Genomic DNA, 26,454 nt, shown 5'->3' on the forward strand with positions numbered 1-26,454 from the left:
AACCACCCAGGTGCCCTGGAGCATATTTACATTTTTTTTAATTTAACATCTGTTAGGAATGGAAAACCAAAAAGAGGAAAAGAGATGGATGGTGTGATTAGCCCTACGAAGTAATAAGAAATACATGTATCGGTTTCTGCCCTGGTTGCTGGCACAGAGCTCCTGAGACCCTTGTACTTTCCTGAGTGATAAGAATACTTGTCTTCTCTCATATCCTAGTATTGTGTCTTTGATGCAACTATGACACAGGGCTCCTGAAACTGTTGTAATCGTCCAAGTGGTAAGAACACCACTTGTAATCGTCCAAGTGGTAAGCATCCCTTGTTCGGATACTTGTCTCTGATCCTGTTCCTGACACAGGGCACCCATACCCTTGTAAATTCCTAAGTGATAGGAACACTAGGAGCATCTTTTGTTCTAGTGAGATGACTCTGGGTGGGCTCCTGGGTGGGGGCTGATCACCAGAAAGACCAAGCAGGAGTAGAAGCTTGGAGTTTTCAGTCCCACCCCTCATTATCCAGAGAAGGGAGAGGGGCTGGAGGCGGGGTTAATAATTGATCATGCCTATGTGAGGAAGCCTCCATTAAAAAAATCCCAATAGTAGGGGGTGTGGGGAGCTTTCAGGTGAGTGAACACATCCACATGCCTGGCACACCTCAGCTCCGCACCTCAGCTCCTCACCTCTTGTGCTCAGAATCCTCCCAGACTTGGCCCTGTGTATCTCCTCCTCTGGCTATTCCTCTGTATCTTTTGTTGTATCCTTTAATAGACTGGTAAACGGAAGTGTTTCCCTGAGTTCTGTGAGCCTCTCTAGCAAAGCCATCAAACCTGAGGAGGGGGTCATTGCACCCTCCAGTAGATAGTGTTGGTCAGGAGAGCAGGAAACCTGGGCTTGTGACTGGTGTCTGAAGTGGGAGGGTAGGTGGGTGCAGTGTTGAGGTGCTGAACTCTGGACCTGTGGAATCTGGTGCCGTTCCAGGTAGACAATGTCAGAATTGAGTTGAATTCTCCGACACCCTGCTGGTGTCTGAGAATTGCTTGTTGGTAGGAGTTGTTTTGTTTTTTGTTTTTTCCCCCAAAACAAACCCCAGGTTTCGGGCCGCAGATTTTACCCCCCATTTGTTTTGGCTTGTCAAGAGCCAACAGAGCAGAATGTTTTTCTCCCAAATCCAGTAAGTTTAGTAACACCCTGGAAGAAAGGTTTTGCCTTTTCAGATTTTCTTCTTTGACGGTTGCTTCTAGAAAGTTAAGCCCAGATCTTCTGATTATATAACCATGTGAGCTCTGAGTCAGCTGACGCTGTGATGCAGAAAGGGCAGTAAAATTCAGTCAGCTCAGCTCTCCCTCTCTATTTGAAGGTCAAATCACCTGTCTTTGTTAAGAGTGAAGATCTTTATTGAAGCTGGGCTTATTAGGCTTAGGAATGTGTATTAGAATTATTTCTGTTGAGGGAATTGCTTTTATATTCTGATCAATTATTAGAAGAAAGAAGACAAATGTGAAGACAAGTATGAGTTCTGAGTAGAGACCTGTGGTTGGAACCGGCTAGGTTTTTTTGTGATGTAGGGAGGATATGTGAATGAGAATGGCAGAGACCCACCTGAGGCTTTGGACCAGGTCTCCATTCCCATTCTTCTGAGAGCACCTGGAGCGCTTACTCTAATCCCCGGGGCTTTGTAAATTAGGGTTGGGTATGTAGTGGACTTTGACCTGATCCGAAAGAAAACAGTTACTCAATAATAACGCTTGATGAATACCTGCTTATTTATTTATTCAGTATATTTTTAGTGCCTCCTGTGTGCCTTGCTTTATTTGTGAGTACTTCTGGTGGGAGTGGGATAGTGGAGGAAGGAAGGTGTCACAGACACATCATCTTTGAGCTCTATCACTGAAGTGCTATCACGAGTTAGAGTCTTGCAAGTGTTCAAAAAACAGGTAAAAAGAAACAAAGAATGTAGTATAACTGTATACAGAATAGCTGAAAGGATTTGGCGGATTAAGAGTGTTTCAGTTGTGGTCCAGGGAGTCCCTTGGACATGGTGAGTATTGAGCCAGGTATTAAAGGAATTAATAGTGAGAAAAGATTTAAAGCAAAAAGACCAAAAGACATTTAAATAAATGTTCTTTGGGGGGCTTCCGTTTCTTTTTTTTTTTTTCTGCATTTACTTTTATTTGCATTTATTTTATGCTGAATTTATTCCCAGGCCATAAGTTTTTGTTTCTTCACTTTCTTCTGGGATATCTTTTTATTCTTTGCAACCTCCTCTTCTGGTTCAGGGGCAGTCTGCTCTCTTTTTCAGTGAGAATCATCTCAGTGTGGCAAGGAGATGTAAATTCTGTACCACATCTTGGAGGCTTCATTCCTGGATGCGCTCAATGGCCAGAGAATCTGCATCTAAACCCTTATGTCCGCATTACTCTCTGCATTTTTAAGCATGTGCAGTAAAAATTCAGCAGTTTTTGGGCCACCAGCCCTGTGTCCAGCCCCACTGTTGGGGCCTGCGCACACCTACCACCTCCGCCATCGTAGCGCCAGAATGGCATGCGTTGTTTCTATAAAGTGACATCCTTCAGATACTTGTGGCTTTTTTCAGATGTGCATACCCTGGATGGCCTGGGCAGTTTCACGCGCATTCTTAAAGTGAACACAAAGATTTTAATCTCTTGATTTGCATGATTTTGTAGGGTTTTTTGGGTCAAGTGAATAGCAAACAATTTTCAGAGATCACCTCAGGCTGCTTACGGGAAGAGGAAGTGTGTTGGCTCCTGGGAGAATTCATAGAGGGGGTTGGGCTTCTAGGTTTAAGATGGCCACCAGGCATACTTTTATTTTCATTTCCTAACCAAATAATAACAACGAAACAACAGGAAGGGCAGAGGGAAATAAATCCTTAAAGATGAGAGATGTGAATTTTTGGGTATCATACTGGTGGATAAATGCTGTGGGGGAGTCCCAACTCAGAGTCCATGCAGGAGCTGTTTGTAGCAGAGGTAGAAATGCTTCTTCCTCACAAGGGACCTGGCAGCTTTGGAGAAGGGACGGGAGGCAGGCCAGAAATGGATGTGATGATGAAGGGACTGCCTATAGAATGAGTGGTCGTATGGCACCAGCTCCAGGCTGAAGTCAGGTAGTTACTCTAAAGATACTAAGCCTTTGCCCTGGGGATAGTCTGGGACTCCCAAGTGGAGACTCCCACAGATGAGAAGGGAGACTCAGGAGCTACTGCTCTTTCCCTGTCCATACCCTAAAAGGGGACAAGAGGGGCTGCCAGGCCCTAAAAGGGGACAAGAGTTCTACGCCAGGCCCCTCATTCAGGGATGAGACATGATCTCACCAGTCACCTGTATTATCAGCTTCGTTCATTTGAAATAGGAACAATCCACCAAAGATTGTGAGACCGCAGAGGAAAACTGAGCAACAAAGAAGAGGAAAAAGGAATGATGAGCAGAACCATTGTCCTCATAAGAAAGAAGTCCAGGAAGAAAAAACTTGCGAAGATTTTAAGTTAGCATCCTCAGATTCAAGATGATATTTTGTCTGCAAAACCAGGATGAGTTAGGAAACAGGAGCAGTCAGAAAACAAGAAACAATTAGTGAAAATTTAAAACATATTGCCTAAACTAAAAGAATTCAACAAAAAGAGCAGAGGAAAGAGTAGGGGAGGTATGTTAGATCTAAATTAATCAGCTTTCATATCAGGATGTCACCAGGTATTGCTTGCTGTTGATAAAGAACTAGAGGCATGAACATATGGGAGTTAGGGTGGTATCATTCGAAGGCAGTTCACTCTGGAACGTGGGATTTGGTGCAAGTAGGGATGGCTTGTCATTTGAAACCCTTCTACATTTTTTGAAGTTTTATTTTCATTTGCTTTTACAACTTTTAATAAGGTTACTTAAAAATTTTTATTAATGTTTATTTTCATTTTTGAGAGAAAGAGAGAGCATGAGCGGGGGAGGAGCAGAGAGAGAGGGAGACATTGAATCTGAAACAGGCTCCAGGCTCTGAGCTGTCAGTACAGAGCCCAACACGGCGCTCAAACTCACAAACTGCGAGATCATGACCTGAGCTGAAGTCGGATGCTTAACGGGTGCCCCAAGATTACTTTTTGAAACTCTGCCTTTTCCTCTTATAAGTATATAACTTTTTCTTTTTTTTTCAGTTTTTACTAGGATAACATCACAAACTAGGATGATTGTTTTGATGGTGCTAATGATGCAGTTAAAGGGACTGAGGACAGGGTAGATTTTCTTCTCATTTTGTCTACAGCTGACCACATCTGTATTGGAACAATTAGTTCTGTGTATTTATTTTTTGTTTAACCAGTATCTTCACAGTCTGTGCCCAATTTGGTTCTCTGTGTATAGACTGAACTAACATGGGCATTAAATAAAAGTTGAAGTAAGTGTGCAGATGGGCTCTTTGGGCATAATGTCCATGTTTTCAGATTGTACTTCTGGGAAGAGGATCAGGGCCTGTGGCAAGGCCTGGGCTGGAAGCTTCTCTGAAGGGTTGTTCCTGGAGCGGAGGTGGTTCCTGGGCTGTACTCCCCAGCCACGTGCATGTCTGTGAAGGCAGTAACTAGCATCACGTGCTGTTTTCAGTTCTGAATTTGGGAATTATGGCAACTCACTGTGGCAATAACTGATTTTTCCTGCTGACTTTGATGGATATTTTATAAGATTTAATTTAAAAATGGGATGATGAGTCAGTCATTTTGAAATAATGGGGTTTGATAGATAAAAATTTTAATACCTGGAATCTATGGGGGCAGAGTAATCTATGGCTCACAGTAGGACAATGTTGTGACATATACCCAGATCTTTCTCCTCATCCTCGGATCCAGCGCTCTGTTTCTAACTCTCAATTCTAGTGAAGAAACCTGGAGGTTGGGGATCGAAGATGAGGCTGGGAGGAAAGTTTGAGAAAGACTTGTCTGTGTAGGGCTTTAGTGGAATTTTCTATAAGTAGTTATTATAATGTAATTTCCTATTTGGAAGGCCCCTAAATTAACCATTTTCCTAATACAAACTACTAGAAAGTGAAGTTGTATAAATCTTCTTGGCTGATGAAGCCGTTTAGAAGATAGCATGAGAACTTCGGGGCGAGGCCGGCTCTAAAGTGGATATAAGTTTTATTGTAAAATCAAATATGATTTTTGTTATTAAAAATAAGTGCTTTGAGCCTCAAAAATCTTATCTGCCATTTTTCTTTTCTGTCCTTGCAAGTTTTAGTTTGTTCTAACTCTGAAAGCTAGAAAAGAGGATTATAAAAATAAAATTGCTTTGATTCAGCCTCCAGTGCCATTAAGTGGTGAGAGTATTAGGCCTTTGTATTATTCAGAACTCCCTTGGTTACAAGTGACATAAACCCAACTTGGATTAACTTAAGTTAAAAAAAAAATAACAAAGGGGTTCACGAGCTTAAGGAATCAGAACCGGGAGGTATAATTGAGGATTCCACCAATGTTCTTTGTCTCCAGTCCTCCCCTGCACCTCTCTTCATCCTTGGCAACTGGTTTTCTTCTCGTGGTTGAATTGTGGCTGCCTGAAACTATGGGCCCACAGCTTAACAACCTTATGACCTAGAAGGTAAAAGATTCATTTTCCAAAGCACTCCTGCCAGAAATTATTACTTCTTTATTGAAGGACTCCCAAGTTGGCTTGGCTGGGTCATATGTCCATCTTTGGACCAATCACTGTGGTAGAAGGAATAGGATACCATAGCCAGCCTGACCTTCCACCCACTCTTATAGTCAGGAGGGTCCATATTGGTTATCAGCAAAAAGTTGCTGATCAAACAGTATCCACTTCAGCCATGGAATAGGTGTATTTCAAAATAAATATATTTATATATATGTTTTTTCGTGAAGCTTTTGAGAATAAGGTGCATATGTCATTGCCTTTTGATCCCTAAATACTCCAGTGTGTCTTTCGTAAGAGTAAGGCCATGTTCTTACATAATCATTGTCTAGTTGCTGCTTTTGTTCGCTTGGAACTAATAAGCAATATGTGGGGAGACGCTTTAAGATCATGCAAAAATCCTGCTCATCTTTACATTGTTCTCCCTAGATGATCCTGGACTGTACTCATCTTTCCTGCAGTGATTATAAAATGATTTTCCAACCCCACACTTCCTCTGCATTCGTCATTTGGGTTCTGTAGTAAGCAAGGACTCCCTCTTCTCCCTCATTTATTCATTATCTATCTATCCATTACTGGTATGTATTCCTATTGTTTTCAGTGACTTACAATTCATTACTGTCCTTAGTTACTTTGGTGTTCAGATGGTCCCAGTTTTAACCAACAAGAACTCTTTAAGCTGACTCCTGTGTCTTTTTGCCATGCTGCCTTCATTTTTTTGAGTATACCCTACTTTCTGACATAGCAAGATGTTTCAGGCTCATCTTTTATCTTCTCTACCTTAGCTTTGGAATCACCTGTTTCTCTAAGGAACTTTGGTATTAGAAACCAAGATCCGAGTGCTAGGTGTGCACATTGCTAATGGGGCATCTTCACTTTTCAGCTCTTTGAGCTGTCAAGGCAAAAAATACATACACGTGTGTACATAGACATCTCTGTACATGCACATATGTATGCACACCTATATGCACATACACATATATTCATAATACATGTGTGCACATTTATGTACATGTGTTCATATATGTATACTTATTTTAGAAAACCTGAGTTCACACTGATGTCTCCAGTTTAGATTCATGCCGTATTATCTTCCTTGTTTTACAGCATATTTACATCTTCCCTCTTCCTCCGTGAGAACTTCCCTGGCTAATCACATCAACACATTTACTCATTTGCTTAATCCTGTATCACATCTAAAATGGTTTCAAAATTGCTTCACCCATATGCCTACCAAAAAGTTCAGGATTTTTTCACTGTTCCAAAAGCTAAGAGTACATAGTCAAATACAGTTGACCCTTGAACGACACAGGTTTGAACTGCATGGGTTCACTTGTATGCAGACTTTTTTCTAATAAATACAGTGCAGTACTGTAAATGTATTTTCCTTAACATTTTATTGGTAACATTTTCTCTAGCTTACTTTATTGTAAGAATGTAGTATATAATACATATAACATACAAAATATGTGTTAATTCACAGTTTATGTTGTCAGTAAGGCTTCTCTGGTCAACAGTAGGCTACTAGTAAAGTTTTTGAGGAGTGAAATGTTACACAAACCTTTTTGACTGAACAGGGATTGGTGCTCCTAACACCTGTATTATTTAAGGGTCAGCTCTGTTGTGTTCATAATTAATGAGATTTTCCCCCTCCATTCAATGTGGTTATGTTATTTGTTTGAAATACTTGGATTCATTTGTTTCAGCTTGTTTTCATCTTTAATTTTTTTATTTTTTAATATGTAGAATTTAACATGCTTCCAAAAGTCAAATTTTTATAAAAAGATTGATTCTCTGAGAAATATCATTCACTTCCTGTATCCCATCTAACCATCTCTTATGGATGATCATTGTTTTTTGGTTCATCGTTCCTGTGTTTCTTTTAAAAATATAAATAGATAGGGGCACCTGGGTGGCTTAGTCGGTTGGGCATCTGATTTTGGCTCAGGTCATGATCTCATGGTCATGAGTTTGAGCCGCACATCAGGCTCTGTGTTGACAGCATGGAGCCAGCTTGGGATTCTCTCTCTCCACACGTCTGTCTCTGCCCCTCTCTGATTTGTGCTTTCTCTCTCTCTCAAAATAAATACATAAACTTTAAAAATACATAGATATATTCATGTTTTCTTACTCTTTTTTCTTCCCCAAAATGTAGCATTTATACTCTTTAGCACTTTCCTTTTTCACTTAGCATTGTAGCTTAGAAATGATTCCATATTCTGATCAGTTGGAGTCTTAATGGTTTTTAGAGCTACATAGTACTCCATTGTAACTGTCCTACTTTATTCAGTCACATTTCATCATGTACATTATTTTTATTAATTTGCACTTGCTGCAGTGAGTAACCTCATGCATATATTTTTTCATATTGTTGGAGGTGTATCTTTGGAGTGTATTCCTAGAAATGGAATTGCTAGATCAAAGGGTATATATATCATACATAGTTGTTTTTTTTTTTTTTTAATTTTTTAATGTTTTTATTTATTTTCGAGACACAGAGAGACAGAGCATGAACGGGGGAGGGGCAGAGAGAGAGGGAGACACAGAATCTGAAGCAGGCTCCAGGCTCTGAGCCATCAGCCCAGAGCCCGACGCGGGGCTCGAACTCACGGAGTGCGAGATCATGACCTGAGCCGAAGTCGGACGCTTAACCGACTGAGCCACCCAGGCGCCCCTATACATAGTTTTTTTACATATTGTTTGACCACTGTTTTTGAAGAACCTGGAACTTCAGGGAGCAAACAAGCTTTCATGGACCAAATCCATCTATAGATAGAGCCATTTAGAGGTTAAATGTCTTCATTTGATAAAATCTCAAGCATAAAGTTTTCAAAAGTTATTCCAAAGAGGGAAAAAACACATTTCATGTAGTCTTCCTAGAGGATGAATTCAGGTCATATTTTCTTGTGTCCTGTTTGAAAATCCCATTTATAAGCTTACAAAGAATCTTTTCTCCCTGATACTTGTCTTTATCAGAAGAGCTCCAAGAAGAAGTTTTGGAACTCGAAATTGATTGTGTTGCCAAAGGTAACCTACAGAAAATCACTTTGGTAGAGTATCTTCTTATTTATCCACAAATAAGCAAGCAGGGTTCACCAGTCATTGGACACATATTTGAGAAGATGTTCCCTCTACTCCATACTACACCCAGTTTCTGGCTAGGAAAATCTACTAGTGCCTAGTAGTGCCTACTAGGCTTGACTTTGAAAGTGCCTCACTGTGACTCCTCCTTACTTTTGTTATTTAATGTGATTCTGAAAAATGGAAGGCAGATGTAAAATATATACAAGTCTTCTAGTAAAGATTCATATTTTGAGGAGGTTCTCTTCCTTAATTATGGCTTGAGCTTGGTTTAGTTTGAGTATGAGTTTGTGTTTGAATGCAGCTGAGTAGTTTTGAGTGTGTGTGTTTGTAAGATTAAACATATAGACATAGTTTTCTAATATAATGAAGTTATATTTAGTAGGTAAAATTGATTTCAAATGTGGGGAGAAAGGATTTCAGATTATCTAGGAGATTAAATGGGGCCCTGCTCATGTGATTATTATGATGACTCTTAGTATATTAATCAGTTATGTTTAAATCTGTGTCCAAAAAATTAAGGAGAAAACTTTTTTTTAATGTTTTTTTTTTTAATTTTTTTTTTTTAACATTTATTTTGAGACAGAGAGAGACAGAGCATGAATAGGGGAGGGTCAGAGAGAGAGGGAGACACAGAATCTGAAACAGACTCCAGGCTCTGAGCTGTCAGCACAGAGCCCGATGTGGGGCTTGAACTCATGGACTGTGAGATCATGACCTGAGCCGAAGTCGGACGCTTAACCAACTGAGCCACCCAGGCGCCCCTTTAATGTTTATTTTTGAGAGCGACAGAGCGCGAGTGGGGGAGGGGCAGAAAGCGAGGGAGACACAGAATCCAAAGCAGGCTCCAGACTCTGAGCTGTCAGCACAGAGGCGGAAATGGGGCTCGAACTCAAGAACCATGAGGCCATGACCTGAGGCAAAGTTGGATGATTAACTGACTGAGCCACCCAGGCGCCCCCCCCCCTTTTTTTTTAAATAGCACAAGGTGGGGCGCCTGGGTGGCGCAGTCGGTTGGGCGTCCGACTTCAGCCAGGTCACGATCTCGCGGTCCGTGAGTTCGAGCCCTGCGTCGGGCTCTGGGCTGATGGCTCGGAGCCTGGAGCCTGTTTCCGACTCTGTGTCTCCCTCTCTCTCTGCCCCTCCCCCCTTCATGCTCTGTCTCTCTCTGTCCCCAAAATAAATAAAAACTGTTGAAAAAAAAATTAAAAAAAAAAAATAGCACAAGGCTTATTTTGTTAAGGGATCCATTTAAAAAAACTGTCAACGACTATGGATTTGTGGATTTTTTTTCTGTGTATTTGGGTCATTGGAATATTTTGTTGTTAATTCTTTTGGTCATTATTTTGAGATTCAAATAACATTAAAGGAGATTTGAAGTTTTTGCGTTCATTAAAAGGGAGACCGGGGCTTTAAAAAAAGACAGAAAACATATGGTGTTAAAAACAATAGGCTGTGAGTCAGATGAGCTGAGTGCAGGCCTCTGCTGCTACTCGGCTGCTGACTTTGGGACCTTTGCTGCTTTTAAACCTGTTTTTTCATCTGGAACATGAGATTCATCTATCTGCCCTTGATACTCCCTCATGGCCTTGTGGTCGTAACAGTTAAATGAGACACAGAACACGTAAGTGCTTTATAGAATATAAATTGCTATACAGTTTTCTTAGGAGTATATGACATGAGATAAATATTCCTTCGAAAACTTAGAACGTTTTTAAACTGTTTCACCTGTGTCTCCTGTCCTGCACTGATAAGTAGAACATTTGCTTTTTCCCTCTGTGTTTGAGAGTACAAGTCTCCTGTTAAAAATGGCAGGACCCCTAGAATTTCATTTCCTCAGTTTGGACCAAAATAATTTTCATAAAGAACTTTCCTGATCAGTAGGCAAGCCAGTCTTCAGCCTGGAGAAACGAGGGTGGGCTGTTTGTGCTGACTTGATTGGGAATCCATGAGGAGTGAAGGGTGTTCAAGAGAGAGGCAGGCTGATTCAGCAGTCAGCACTGGTTGGTGTTCCTGACAACAGTTCATCATGCTGGGTCTCCCATCTCTAAACAAGGCAAGCTCTCTTCCCCCACACCTTCCAATAACCCAACTGATAGAAAATGCCAATAATTTTGACTCTTTCCTCATCTTCCACATTCTGTCCCTTCCTCAGACTTAATGGTTGTATTTCTGCTGGATCCTTCAAATGATTTTCACCTTTGAGTTTTCATTGGTTGTATTTAGCCTAGGGCTTCATTCCCTCTTGCCTTGGCTTGCCATCACGGCACTTGTCACACAGAATGAAGTCAAAACTCTCTGACTGGTATACATACCTAGTTGCTTTGCAGCTCCATTATTTAGTGCTTCTGTTCACTTGCCCTGTCATCCAGCCATACAGACTGTCTTTTACTAAATGTGCCCTTAACACTCTTCAGTTCCCTAACAATGCCAGGGTAGTTAAGAGCATGCCTGGGTTCAAATCCTTTCTTCACTATTTAGTAGCCATCTTACCCTGGAAATCTAACTGAACCTCACTCTGCTGCTTGATGAAATGAGGATAGTAATACTATCTGCCTTATAAGATTGATATGAAGACTAAACGAGATAATCCATGTAAAATACTTAGAGAGTTGTGCCTGCATGTAATCGCTGCTATGTAGCTAGTAGCTCTAATTATTAGTACTGCTACTATTATTATTACTGTTCCATGCACATCTCTGCTCAGTTGCATTCTCCCAAATCTCCCCAATGACTTAATCCATCCATTGATGCATCCATCTATCTTTTCAATAAGTATTTATTGGATACTTACTATGTATAAGGCATAAGACTAAGAATACAAACTTGAATCAAGTACATATTGTCTTCTAGGAATTTGGAGTCTGGTAGGAGAGATCAGAGAAGTATAAAATATTCATCTACTCAGCAGATGTTTATGGAAACTACAGAGGATTCAAGCACCGTGTGGTTCCGAGGCTGATATCATAGTTAATAACTAACTTTGGTGAAAGATCAGAGTTTGAGTACCTTAAGCAAAGCATAGCTGAGGTGGTTTGGGAGTATAGAAAAGAGATTTTATCAGCTAAGATGGTCAGAAAAAGCTTTTTAGAGGTGCTGCCATCTTAGCAGGACCTTGCAGGATGGATGGATCTTGCCCATCTTCACCTCTCTCAGGAGGCTTTTAGCTACTGCCTTGAGCTATTGCTCTGGAGGATTTTCATATTCGTAACCTCCTCAAGGACAGGGACAGTATCGTTTTCAATTTTGACTTCCTAGTACTTCCTCCAAGTCTTATATAGACCATTTTCAGTAGAGGATGGTGACAGATTAAGGACACGTCTCTTCCCATGTAACCTAAAGGGCGATTGAAATTGTTGATTCTCAATATCTCAATATCTAGCAATTAAGCTTACTAGAGAAGACATTTATATAAACTGAAAGTGAGGTTTTGAAGATGTTCATATTATTTTATTTCTTACCACATTAATCATAGCCACAGGAATCATGATAGGGGTGTAAAAAAGTGAACTCTGCATCAAGCCATGTAGGTATTTCTTCCCATATTTCTGTGTATAGTTCTGGGAAGAAACTCTTGTAGATTCTCCATTAAAGCCTACCCCTAGGACAAGAATTCCTTGCGATACCATATCCTTATGTGATACCATTACTTTGATCACGTGAGAACTCTTAGTTTTAAAAACTGCCCAAGAGTTTTAATTCTGAATTTCTCCTTGTAGCAAGGAGCAAGGACCAACCCCAGTGGAGAGAAAGAAGAAAGGAAAGAGGAAAAGTGAAACCACAGTGGAGAGTTTAGAGCTGGATCAGGGCCTGCCGAACCCATCCCTGCGGAGTCCTGAGGAGTCCACTGAGTCTGCAGACAGCCAGGTACAGCTGTGACCGGGAACCCTGCGGGCGGTTACGGCTGCCGCACAGATCTTGCTGACGCGCGTCCTGTTGCGTTTCTCTCTCCATCTCCAGCCTTGCACCCCTTGCGCATAGATCCTGGCTGGGCTTTCACTGTTTTGGTGGGTGAGCACCAAGACCACAGGCTTTTTCCCCCTAGCATCCTGATCCTTATACTAATGATCTCCCAGGTTTTTTTTAGTGGTGTTTGCTTTCTTCTTGGGAAGTAGCATGTTATTAGGCTGTAGAAAGAGTGAATATGGAAAATTGAATTGTGGGGCACTCTGAGTAAGGTGTCGGGGGCCTGACTTGCAATGCAGCTAATGCTTTTAAGATTCAGAGGGCTGGGCCAGTCTGCATAAGGACATTCTCATAATCCCAGATGCTGGAAAAGTCAGGGCTGTGTGTATTCATTTTGCCGAAATAGTAAAGGAAGTTTGGCCAAACATGGAAACAAAGAGTTGCCCACCTGAATGAGATTTTTAAAGCCATTACTAAGCATGCCCATGACATTGGTAGGAATTTTCTCCCTCAGTTGAGGCAACCTGTCTTGGATAGGAGTTCTAATATTTGAAAGTGCTGTTTCCTCTGATATCCATGACAGTTTACCTGGGTTATGCCTGCTGAAAGGGGACCATGTAAAATCATCCGACTACTGCACATTCAAGTATCCTTGGATCCTCGTAGATTCCTAGATGGTCTTCACTGTAGGAAGGTATCAGCTTCTAATGTCACAGTGGTAATAAGTAGTAGTGTCTGGGGTATCAGAGCAGAACCCCCCCTCCCCCCCATCACTGTCTCTGAACTCGGGCTAGTGGTTGTCAGGTGTCCTCATGGGCAGAGCAGCAGGCATGTTGGGTTGATGGGAGTTGGCAGGGGTTTAAGTGTTTCCAGGGTGGTGATCTGTATGTACATGGGATTGGGAGACAGGTTTTCATGTGGAATCCCTCATGTAAAACTAAACGTCATAGAGGTAACATAATGAAGAAATGGTGGGAGAACAGAGAGAGGCCCAGGAGGTATGTTTTAAAAAATAAGGCAGGTGGTGTTTGGCTTTGGTTTTGTTTTTTAAGATTGAAGTACTGGAGAGTGAGCTAGCTGGTGAGTGGTTCCCGGAAGTGTTTCTGCTGCTTGGATAGGATGTGTCCATGAGATGAACCATGTGTTTTTCTGTTTGAGGAAAGCCACTGGGCTGCTTTGTTGTAGAATGTTGTCTCTCTAAAAGGTCAGGAGTTACTTAATTATAGATGAGTCTTCAGATGGTGACTCATGAATCTTGTTTTGTCACACTTAATATGTCTCCTTGCATTTCAAGGAGATTCTCAAAGTAAGTCCTAATAAAACTGGTATTAATTTAGTTTTTAAAGAATATATTGTAAGTACAGTGAATTTGACCACAACCGAAACAATTATCTTATCGCCCTAAAATCAGAGCTTCCAGCTATGCTGGAAGGGACCTGAAAGATGATGGAGTTTACCTCTCATCCCCATTTTACTGGAATAGAAACTGACTCCAGAAAGGAAAAGGAAAGTCACTATCATTCATGACACATCTCACTGGATTCTGAGACTATACCTTCTTCTCAGGGGATCTTGGCAATTTGGATCCCCTCCCTCAGCCAGATTTCATTTTGAGTGAATTTAATTCTTAAAAGAGTTGTGTTTAAGGAAGATTGCTCTTGTAAAGTAGGACAGGTCTCTTGTGCATGTCAGTGAGTGTAGATGAGGGTATTCTTTCTTGTCCAAGCTAAAGCCTTTGACTCACAGAGCATCTCTCCGATGGGTGTGTTTGCCCTGCAGAAACGACGCTCAGGACGGCAGGTGAAGCGCAGAAAATATAACGAGGACCTGGATTTCAAGGTGGTGGACGATGACGGGGAGACAATCGCCGTTCTTGGAGCCGGCCGGACGTCCGCCCTCTCGGCTTCTACACTGGCATGGCAGGCGGAGGTACGGCCTATGGCTGGGGTGCTGACCTTGGCTTGATCCATCATTTTGGCCCACTTGATAGTTATTCTGTGGCTCTTCGCCGAAGCTAGGTTAGATTATTGTAACTGGTGCTGATAACCTTCAGTTGGCTTCCTAATCCATTTAGAATGAAGTTCACTCATGCTATGGTGCCCAGCAGGGTTCTCTCTGTCTCAGCAAATTCCTTCAGCATATAAATGACTTTCTCCCCACTCCCTAGCCTTGGGTTAACAGTTCTTTCCCACCTTCTTGCCCTGATATCTCTTCTTCACATGCATTACATGACTTGGTTCATCATCTTTTAAGCTAAAATGGTTTCTCCCCAGAGAGGTCTTTCCTGGTTCTTGTATTTAGAGTAGATCTCTGCCTCTGAGCCCCATGATTCTCAGTTTCACTCCTTGTCTGTTTCTTTCATAGCACTTGCCACAGCTGATCATTGTGTTCTGATTGCATTTATTTCTTTGTCTTTCCCATTAGAATGTGAAAGTCTGATAACATACTAAACAGCCATTCATTGGATGAAATCACACACACTAGTAATTACAGTTGGAACTTGGATTCAATAAATGTGTATTAAGAGTCCATACAAGACCAGGTCTTGGGATACAAGGATGAGTATCAAGGCATGGTCCCTGGCTCCAAGAAGAAGGGGCTTATGGCTATATGAACACTGTGATAAAGTGCGGCCTTAGAAGAATGTGCTGGATACAGTGGCTACATGGGGGAGTGGACAGGAAAGGGGGAGGTCAGGATTTTAGGAAAGGCATTTCTAACATGAACTAAAGCCCACAGCCTGGATGGTGTTGCGGGTGGTGTTGTGATAGACCAGCTCGGCTGGATGTTGGGATCTGGTCTGAGGAGTGGTGGGAGATGAGCATTGAGTGGTAGGAAGAGTCACATTATGCAGGCCCTAGGGATTAGCTAAAGTATTTGACCTTAATACTGCAGAGCAAATGGTACGGGGGAGGGGACATTGAGGGTTCCAGCAGAGAAGCAGGATGGCCCTATTTGTATTTTAGGGATTTCCATTGGCAGCGGTTTCAAGAAGAGGGACCTGATATCCAGATGCTAGAAGGAAAAGAGGTAAATATTGAAAAGGAGGAGGTCTGTGCCAGGGAGCTTACAGAGAAGACATTAGAAGCAAAAGAAGAAACAGGCTGTGCATATAGGAAGGGCATCATTGCCAGCAGCACATTCTGGGACACAGGCTGGCTGTTGTTGTGGAGTCCCTGACGCTGACTTGGCAGAATTCATGCTCTGCATGTGCGACAGAGCACAAATACCTGTCCTTCCTCCCGGGCACTAGGGTGGCTTAGCAAAGCCGGTAATACTTTATCTGTCTAAACCACCTTGCCTCCAGCTTAAAGCATTTTCACATAATTTCACATACCCTTTCACCTTGTGTTTGCATGGACAGTAGCTAGGAGGAGGGGTCGTCGTCCCTGGTTTAACAACCAAGAAGCAGGCACAGAACAATCTGGGTCATGGGACACCCTAGTGGTAGTCAACCAGTGACTAGCATGTAAGAGTTGATTTCAGGTCCCTTTGCCAAGAGTTATCCAACCAATGAACATAGCACTTAATAGGAATAATAATTTGATGTACTATCAGTGTAGTGCTTTTCAAGCAAACAGTTAAGAGTAGTCCTGGCAAGAGTGCCATGAGGTGGTAGGATTATATTGCTTTATGATGGGTTTTCCCTCCTTGGAGATTTATGGTTGGTTTGGTAGTTAAAACATTAGAAGGGAATTTATTTTCTTCTAGTAGCCATTCAGCCCGTCATTAACCATATTTCAGTTGTTATGACTTCTTTTGTGGTACCTGAAGGGCGGCTTTAGCTGATCTGACAGAAATAATTCAGGAAATTTTATGTATCTTAACAAGGCTCTTTTTATCCTCTTCAAGGTACACGAGAGAGAGAGCTAACATACGATAGAATCTGAATTTTCATTAATTAGGCCTCAAAAATTGCTATGAAATTTAAGCAGAAAGAGGCCTGATATGTGGCTTTGGCAAGCACGTGGAACTGGCCTCTGTGTCCCAGGCCTGGCCTAGCATGCAGGGTAGATAGACGGCCTGTAGGGGGATTGGGTGGGTTTCAGAGGCCGGCCTCAGCTGAGCCCTAGCTGCTGCCCGACTACACCGCATTTGCCTCTGGTTTACGTTTTGGGCTTCCTGGTGAGGTTTGAACAAAGATTTCCCAGGCTGATGGCAAACCTTGAAAGCCATGAATCTCATCTAGGATTCCAGACAATCCTCAGTACCTAGTGGCACAGAAAATCAGTTGAAGAAGATGAGGCTTTTACTTGTGTCCTTCTCCCGAGGCCCTTTGGATGGCTGTCCGCCTGCTTGCTGGCTGTAGCTTGGGGCCAAGAACCGTGTGGAGTCCCCAGCAGAAAGGCCCTGCTGCTCCCTCGCTGCATTTCTCGGGCAGTGCCTTCTCAGCATGCTCTGCCTTGTTCTGTGGTCCCTGGCCCAGTCCCAGATTGCAGCCTCAGCACTGGCTGTCTAGTGGGGAGTTGCTGGAAACATATTTACATGTGATTCGTGGTAGGCCAGGACTGGCATGCTAGCACGGCCCTGCTCTGGAGCCAGAGGGACGGTCCCCTGACTGGGATACGGGATTCGGGGGCAGGAAATAACTTTCCATCCTCACATCACAGTGAGCAAAGTCTTTGCTTTCTTATTCTTTGTCAAACGGATGTTAGTGTCTGGAACAGAGACAGACTTTCGCAGTTGTTGTGTAGATTTTTACAAGGCTGTCTCAGTTTCTGCCTCCTACAGTTTGTGCAGTTTGTGTGATTTTGCCTTTTAGAACAAAGGGCTTTAATCTGAATGAGGTTTCAGCTCCTGGTGCCCTCCTGTGCCTCACTCTGTGTCTCTGAGGCCAGCGCCCTCCGCTTTGTCTAACCTTTTGCCGTGCCTGATGGGCTGAGCCCAGTTGTTTTCTTCCCCAGAAGCCCCCTGTTTCCTTCCCTGGGCTGGGGGAGAGTGCCCCTGCTCTATGGTCTAAGGTGGTTGTTTCTCAACTCCGATACTAAATCAAAATTCCTGCCTGATTTTTGTTTTAAATGTGACCGCACACTACCTGTTTACTCCCGTTTATTTCCCTACCTCATTCTAATGCTTTTGCTCTACTGTTTACTTAGTATTCCGTATATGCATCCTGTTTCCTGTAGACTCATTCTTTCATCCTTCCAGTTCATTTCAGCTTTCCTTCCTGCTTGTTGTCCTCTTACGACCCACCATTCCTTAGGGCCCTACTAAAACCTTACCTATTCTGTGAAATCCAAGCTGTTCTTGCTTTTTGCACTCTTGCTGGACTTAAGGTTACTGTCACACCAATTAGAATTTAACCTGCAACGTTTCTAATAAAAATGTTTTATGTTGCTTTCCCTACACGAATGTAAGCCCCTGAGACTGGGCATCTCGTTTGATGCTACTTTTGTACCCTCACATACTTGGTGATTTGAAAAGTGATTTGCTTCTTGCTAGAACCTCTCCCTTGTGCCTAGCTAAATAGAACTAAATCAGGTGGTTGGTTGAGGTTGGGGGTGACTAGGGTTGACAATTTTTGAAATTTTCCCTAAGAAAAAAATTTTTAGTTATCTGAGTCTCTGACATGAAAGAGAATGAATTAAAATGGCCTTCTTTGAAGGATAATTTGAGAAAATTCCAAGTAGCTGAGAACAGATGGTTGTTATGGAAGTGTGTTTGGCAAGCAGATTTAGTTTATATCTGTGTGTATCTGTATACACGGAGTGTTGATACACACATGATCGTACTTATGCACAATCTCTGTTTAGAAAAGTCCTGATTTCCTAGTTTCCGTCCTGCTTTGATGTGTATTTTGGAAATGCTATTCCCTTTTCCTTTTATTGGGATAGAGTAAAGCCTGCTCTCAGTGTTTTGATGATAATCAGTTTTTTTTTTTTTAATTTTTTTTCAACATTTATTTATTTTTGGGACAGAGAGAGACAGAGCATGAACGGGGGAGGGGCAGAGAGAGAGGGAGACACAGAATCGGAAACAGGCTCCACGCTCCGAGCCATCAGCCCAGAGCCTGACGCGGGGCTTGAACTCACGGACCGCGAGATCGTGACCTGGCTGAAGTCGGACGCTTAACCGACTGCGCCACCCGGGCGCCCCAATCAGTTTTTTTTTTAAAGGAATTACTCTTTTCTTTCTTCTTTTTCTTTATTTTTTTTAAGTTCATCTATTTATTTTGAGAGAGACAGCACAAGTGGGGGAAGGGCAGCTACAGAGGGAGAGAGAGGATCCCAAGCAGGCCCTGTGCTGCCAGCACAGAGCCCGATGTGGGGGCTCGAACCCACAGAGTTGTGAGATAATAACCTGAGCCAAAAGTAAGAATTGGATGCTTAACCAGCTGGGCCACCCAGGCACTCCTCTTTCCTTTTTTTTTTTTTTTTAATGTTCATTCACTTTTGAGAGAGAGAGAGACAGGGAGGGGTGTGAGCCAGGGAGGGGCAGAGAGAGAGGAAGACACAGAATCCAAAGCAGGCTCCAGGCTCTGAGCTGTGAGCACAGAGCCTGATGTGGGGCTTGAACTCACCAAACACAAGATCATGACCTGAGCCAAAGTCAAATTCTTACCTGACTGAGTCACCCAGGCACCCCTCACTGATTTTTTTTTTTTTAATTCCAGTATTCATTGCTCTTCCTATAAAAGATAAGTTGAGGGGTGCCTGGGTGGCTCAGTTGGTTAAGCGGCCGACTTCGGCTCAGGTCATGATCTCGCGGTCCGTGAGTTCGAGCCCCGGGTCAGGCTCTGTGCTGACAGCTCAGAGCCTGGAGCCTGTTTCAGATTCTGTGTCTCCCTCTCTCTGACCCTCCCCTGTTCATGCTCTGTCTCTCCCTGTCTCAAAAATAAATAAAACGTTAAAAAAAAAAAAGACCTTAAAAAAAAAAAAAAGATAAGTTGAAATTTTATTTCACATTCCTTAATTTTTACTTGAAAATTTTCTATGGTGAAGAATGTTTGAAGCCCTCCATCCTTTTATTTATTTTTTTCTTAAAGTTTATTTATTCATTTATTTAGAGGGCACATGTGCAAGCAGGAGAGGGGCAGAGAGACAGAGAGAGAAGGAATCCCAAGCAGACTCCATGCCCAGCGAGGAGCCCAACATGGGGCTTGATCCCACAAACTGCAAGATCGTGACCTGAGCTGAAATCAAGAGTCAGTCACACAACCAACTGAGCCACCCAGGTGCCCCTGAAGCCCTTCATCCTTTTAATACTCAGAGTAAAGTACTGTCCTTTCTTGTCCGTGTGTTAACGTTTCCTTGGATTTGGCTGGTCCTAGTAAAAACTCCAAATAACATTATCAAAATCCTCCCACTAAAACCCATCTTTTTTCTATTCTTAATGGTAGATAAGAATAAGAATGTTTGAAGCAATCTAGTAGTGAGGAAGACATAATTGTTCCTGTCAGTACATGTGTACATGTATGAATGCTCCCTGGTTAGTCTGGGTTCTACAGACTTGGGAGTGGGTAGGAAAGGTAGTCAGAAATTATGAAAGTTTAGTGCTGGTTAACAGAGATCTAACTCAGATGTCGCTGCACTTTCAGAGGCTCTCCTAATTTGCCGAAGTGCCCTGTCTTGAATTGTGGGATTTCAGCAGGTTCTCAGCACTTGCTTTATGCTGATATTACCATTTATATTGCAAAATCTCTTAACATTATTTATTCAAAAATACTTCTTGAGGACCTACTACCTGCCAAGGACTGTTTTTTGCTGGAGATAACATAAAGGATCAAAAGAGGCAAAACTCCCTGCTCTCACAGAGGGAGCATACAATAAATGGAGAGGGGACCTACGAAATCCATGCAACTGATCTCCTCTTCACATTTGCTGGATTCTGAACCTGTGGGAGAGGAGGCCAAACAGCCAAGCTCTGAGTTAGCTTCCAAAGGGTGGAAATACCTAGGTAGAGGCTGGGAACAAATCTAAAAAGTAATAAAATTGCGTAGTACATCAATGGTGGTAAGTGCTGTGAGAAAAAAATCAGGAGAAGAGTGATGTGGAATTGAGGAGTGAGGGTTGCAGTTTTAATTAGGGTGGTCTGTTTTGGCCTCACCAAGGTAACATTTGAGCAAAGAATTGAAGGCAATAAAGGAGTGAGGGAATCTTGAGAGGGAGGCATTTTAGGCGGAGGGAATAGCCTGTGCAGAGTCTCTGAGGTAGAAATGGGCCACTAGTGTGTGTGAGGAACACACAGGGAGACCTGAAAGGTAATAGGAGATGGGACATTTGGTGAGCTCCAGCAGGGTTTGTTGTAGGCCTTTAAAAGATGTTTGATTTTATTCTAAAAGAGAAGCCTTGTAAGCAGGTTAGGCAAAAGACATTATAATGGCAGTTCTGAATGTTGTATTGTGAATAGACTAGTTGGGCAGGAGTGGAAGCAGGGAAACTAGGTAGAAGAGAGAATAATCTGGGTGAGAAATGAAGGTGATTTAGACCAGGGTAGAAGCAGTGGAGGTGGTGAGAAATTGCTGGATTCTGTACATATTTTGAAGATATAGCCAACACGATTTCTTGGCTAATCAGATACAGTGTGTGGAGAGATAGGAGGAATCAAGAATTACACCAAGATTTTCGGTTTGAACACCAAGAAGGATAGAATTCACTCAGTTGGGAGAAAACTGTAGATGGAATGGGTAGGGAAGGGAAGTTGGCTAGGATAGCAGAAGTTTACATTTTAGACATTTTAAGTGTGAAATACCTCTGAGATATTCAAGTGGAGATGGCAGGTAACACAATTAGATATATGAGTCTATGAATCGAGGGGAGGTTCTGAGCTGGATACATAAACTTGGCTGGTGTCATGATGTAGCCCTTATTTAAAACCTCAAGACTGGACAGGATCACCAGAAAAATGAGTATGAATTGAAAAGAGTAAAAAGTAGGCCCTAGGGAGTTCCTGGAATGAGAGTTGATGTGGGAGGATTCCTTCTTCCAGGGAAGAGACAGTAGGTCGTGGCAGGGCAACACTCATTGCAAAGGGAAAAAAAGAGAATGTGTCTTTAAAGACATCAGATATCTGTGAAAGCAACAAGAATTAGATTAACTAAAATTCCAGACAGTGATGAGCTATTTATTACTAGATGAGCCGGCAGTTGCGAACTATTTCTTCTCTGGAAACATTCCTCAGTTCTAGGTGCAGGTTGAGGATCAGGCTTGGCTCAAACAGACTTCTCTGGGTTGAAGAGAAACCATCACCATCTGCCCCTGCTGGTGAAATGATTGGAAACTAGAAGATCCCCAAAGCAAAGGGCTCTCCCCAGGACGTTGAGGAGTTCTGGGGTAGCCCAAGAAGTTAGTGGCTCATTCAGAAGGCAGATTGAAATCTCACAGTATCATGGTACCTAGAGGGAAAATCTCACTAAAGGGATGGGCTTAGTGTAGAAAAACTAACTCTCCCTGAAGAGAGGTTTTTAAGAGGGGCACCTGGGTGGCTCAGTCTGTTAAGTGTTCGACTCTTGATCTCAGCTCAGGTCGTGATCTCACCTGAGATTCATGAGATTGAGCCCTGAGTCAGGCTCTGTGCTGACAGTGCGGAGCCTGCCTGGGATTCTCTTTATCCCTCTCTCTCTCTCTCTCTCTCTGCCCCTCTCTCGCTCGCACTTTCTCTCTCTCTTTCTCTGTCTCTCAAAATAAATAAATAAATTTTTAAAAAGTGAGAGAGAGATTTTTAACTTATTTGGGATTGGAGACTCCAGGGCTCAGGAATAGAAAGACCTGCCACATTCAGTCAGTGGCCCTGGACATTCATGCTTGAGAAACAGGATAAAACAAGAGATGAATCTTTAAAAAAATTTTTTTAATGTTTATTTATTTTTGAGAGAGACGGAGACAGAATGCGAGTGGGTTGGGGGCAGAGAGAGAGGGAGACACGGAATCCGAAGCAGGCTCCAGGCTCCGAGCCATCAGCACAGAGCCCGATGCGGAGCTCAAACTCATGAGCTGTGAGATCATGACCCAAGCTGAAGTCAGATGCTCAACCAACTGAGCCACCCAGGTACCCCTGCTAAGCAAGAGATAAATCTTAACAGTAACCCAGGCCTGACCCAATTCAGTGTCTCATTGGACCCAGGGACCACCCCCTCTCACAGAGAAAATAGGAAATAGTTGTGGAAAGAATTGTTAGGAGCTGCTAAGGTTCCTTTATTCACAATATCTACCATAAGTAAAAAACTATTGCACATTTGAAAAAGCTGGGAAAAATGTGACTAAAAAGTAAAAGTAATATATAATAGAAGCAGACCCTAGATGATCCAGGTAGTGGACTTAACAGAAAAGAATTTTAAAATAACTGATTAACATGTGAAAGAAAATAAAAGAAAATGAGCCAAAAAAATTTTAAAGTGAAGAATTCCAGTGAAGAAATGAATCTGTAAAGAGAATCGGTTCAACAGTCTGGACTGAAAATTCCAATTTAAAAAACTTAGAATACAGTGGATGACTTTAAAGGCAGATGAGAGGGGCGCCTGGTGGCTCAGGTGGTTAAGCATCTAACGTTGGCTCAGGTTATAATCTTGTAGTTCATGAGTTTGAGCCCCATGTTGGGCTCCATGCTGACAGCTCCGAGCCTGGAGCCTGCTTCATAGTCTGTGTCTCCCTCTCTGCCCCTCCCCCGCTCACGCTGTCTCTCAGTCTCTCAAAAATAAACATTAAAAATATATATATTTGTGTGTGAGTATAAATCTAAAAACTTTTTAAAATCTAAAAACTAAAAAATTAAAATAACCTGAAATAAAAATTAAAGCAGATTAGATACTACAGAAGATAAGATTGGTGACTTTGAAGACAAATCAATAGAAAATTTCTGAACTGCCACATAGAAAAAAGAATGGAAAGAGCAGAACAAAGCATATGAAACAATTGGGGTGCAGTGAAAAAGTGCAATGTGTATCTCTGATTAGAGTCCTAGATGTGGAGGAGAGATTGGAGCAGAGGAGTGTTTGATGATAAAAGTAAATGGCCAACAACTCCCATAAACTGATGGGGGATATCAACCAATACATTCAGCATCAGGTAACTCCCAAGCAGGAAAAATACAAAAACAAAAACCATATTCAGGCACATCTGAAACTGTAGAAAACCAAAGACTTAAAATCCACTAGATAAAAACTGACTACTAACGTTATATTAAATGGTATGATACTGAATGCTTTCCTGCTGAATTTGGGAGTAAGAAAAAAAATCCCACTGTTATCTTTATATTCAGAAATGCAGGGGACACCTGGGTTTCTCAGTTAGTTAAGCATCCAACTTAGGCTCAGGTCATGATCTCACAGTTCGCGAGTTCGAGCCCTCTGTTGGGCTGTCTGGTATCAGCATCGAGCCTGCTTCGGATCCTCTGTCCCCCTCTCTCTCTGCCCCTCCCCCTCTTGCTCTCTCAAAAATAAATAAACATTAAAAAAAAAGAATATGTAATATAAATTTTAAAAAAGAGATACACTGGAGGTCCTGGCCATTGCTATAAGTAAACAAAGAAATAAAAAGTTTAAAAATTGGAACGGAAGAAGTACAATTCAGTATTTGTAGATGACATGACTGTGTGTGTTGAAAATTCAACAGAATTGACAAACCATTAGGATTAATAAATGTGGATTTAGCTAAATTGTTGGATACAAAGACAATATACATAAACATCTTTATTTCTGTGAACTAGCAGCATGAAATCAGGAAAGAAAAATTCTAAAATGCCATTTGTAACATCATCAAAAATATTAGGTATTCTGGAATAGCTCTCAAAAGATATACAAGCCCTCTCTATATGAAAAACATTGCTGAGAGAAATTAAAGAAGACCGACATAAATAGAGCAATGTATGACATACATGTATTCAATATTGTTAAGATGTCTGCAGTTCATTCCCAGTCAGAATCTAAGCAGGGTGTTTTCTGCTGGAAATTGATGATAGAAACACAAAAGACCTAGCATAGCCAGGCAATCTTTACAGAGAACTCAGTTGGAAGACTCCCTGTAATCCAGACTTTTAATCACACTCCTGTAATGAAGACAAGGTAGTGTTGCTATAAAAACAAGTAGAACCAAACAGAGCTGCTCTGCTCCGTAGGGCTCCGACTAGCCCGATGAGGCTGTAAACACTTGAAATATGGGTAGTCTGATCCGGATGGCCAACAGGCACATGAAAAGATGCTCAACGTCGCTCCTCATCAGGGAAATACAAATCAACACCACACTCGGATATCACCTCACGCCAGTCAGAGTGGCCGAAATGAACAAATCAGGAGACTATAGATGCTGGAGAGGATGTGGAGAAACGGGAACCCTCTTGCACTGTTGGTGGGAATGCAAACTGGTGCAGCCACTCTGGAAAACAGTGTGGAGGTTCCTCAGAAAATTAAAAATAGACCTACCCTATGACCCAGCAATAGCACTGCTAGGAATTTACCCAAGGGATACAGGAGTACTGATGCATAGGGGCACTTGTACCCCAATGTTTATAGCAGCACTTTCAACAATAGCCAAATTATGGAAAGAGCCTAAATGTCCATCAACTGATGAATGGATAAAGAAATTGTGGTTTATATACACAATGGAGTACTACAGGGCAATGAGAAAGAACGAAATATGGCCCTTTGTAGCAACATGGATGGAACTGGAGAGTGTGATGCTAAGTGAAATAAGCCATACAGAGAAAGAGAGATACCATATGTTTTCACTCTTATGTGGATCCTGAGAAACTTAACAGAAACCCATGGGGGAGGGGAAGGAAAAAAAAAAAAAAAGAGGTTAGAGTGGGAGAGAGCCAAAGCATAAGAGACTGTTAAAAACTGAGAACAAACTGAGGGTTGATGGGGGGTGGGAGGGAGGGGAGGGTGGGTGATGGGTATTGAGGAGGGCACCTTTTGGGATGAGCACTGGGTGTTGTATGGAAACCAATTTGACAATAAATTTCATATATTGTAAAAAAAAAAAAAAAGAAATATGGGTAGTCTGAATTCAGATGTGCTTTAAGTGTGAAGTACACATCGGATTTTAAAGACTTAATGAGTGAATATAAAGTATCTTATTAATAATTTTATATTGGTTATACATTGAAATAATAAATTTTTGCATATATTGCTTTAAATATTAAAATTTATTTCATCTGTTTATTTTTACTATTTTTATTTTTAGAGAGAGCACGAGTTAGGGAGGCGGGCAGAGGGAGAAAGAGAGAGAGAGAGAGAGAGAGAGAGAGAGAGAAAATCTCAGGCAGGCTCCATATTCAACACGGAGTCCAATACAGGGCTCAATCCCACGACCCTGGGATCATGACCAGAGCTGAAATCAAGAGTTGGGAGCTCAACTGACTGAGCCCCTATTTTTACTTCAAAAAAAATTTTTTTTTTCAACGTTTATTTATTTTTGGGACAGAGAGAGACAGAGCATGAACGGGGGAGGGGCAGAGAGAGAGGGAGACACAGAATCGGAAACAGGCTCCAGGCTCTGAGCCATCAGCCCAGAGCCCGACGCGGGGCCTGAACCCACGGACCACGGGATCGTGACCTGGCTGAAGTTGGACGCTTAACCGACTGCGCCACCCAGGCGCCCCTATTTTTACTTTTTTAAAAAGGTGGCTGCAAGAAAATTTTAAATTACTTTATGTGGCTTAATGAGTGACCTTTGTGGCAGCCATTGCTGCCACAACAACACTGCCACATTGCTGCCACATTATTCAACAACACACAAGAATGTATAAGAGAAAAGATTGATAAGGCGGATTATGTAGAACTTCTGTTCATCCAAAGACACATTTATAGAAGCAAAAGGCAAACCATAGATTGGCAGATAATATTTGTAATCTATATAACTGACAGGACACTTATTCAGAAATGTATAA

General features: G+C 42.1%; 1 protein-coding gene across 4 annotated transcripts in view; it reads left to right on the forward strand.

Moving 5' to 3' along the window:
• CHD6 (chromodomain helicase DNA binding protein 6) overlaps positions 1 to 26,454 on the forward strand; it is a 206,698-nt gene that overhangs the window by 73,388 nt on the left and 106,856 nt on the right. For all 4 annotated transcript variants that reach the window (XR_007150819.1, XM_047852262.1, XM_047852265.1 and 1 more), the window contains exons 4-5: positions 12,444 to 12,591; positions 14,410 to 14,559. Coding sequence is in view for 3 of the 4 variants with exons in the window: in XM_047852262.1 (XP_047708218.1) it covers positions 12,444 to 12,591; positions 14,410 to 14,559 (298 nt within the window). In the remaining variant the exon portion in view is untranslated. The remainder of the gene's footprint in view (positions 1 to 12,443; positions 12,592 to 14,409; positions 14,560 to 26,454) is intronic.

This window comes from Prionailurus viverrinus, chromosome A3, assembly GCF_022837055.1.
Source record: "Prionailurus viverrinus isolate Anna chromosome A3, UM_Priviv_1.0, whole genome shotgun sequence".
NCBI classification, from domain to species: Eukaryota; Metazoa; Chordata; class Mammalia; order Carnivora; family Felidae; genus Prionailurus; species Prionailurus viverrinus.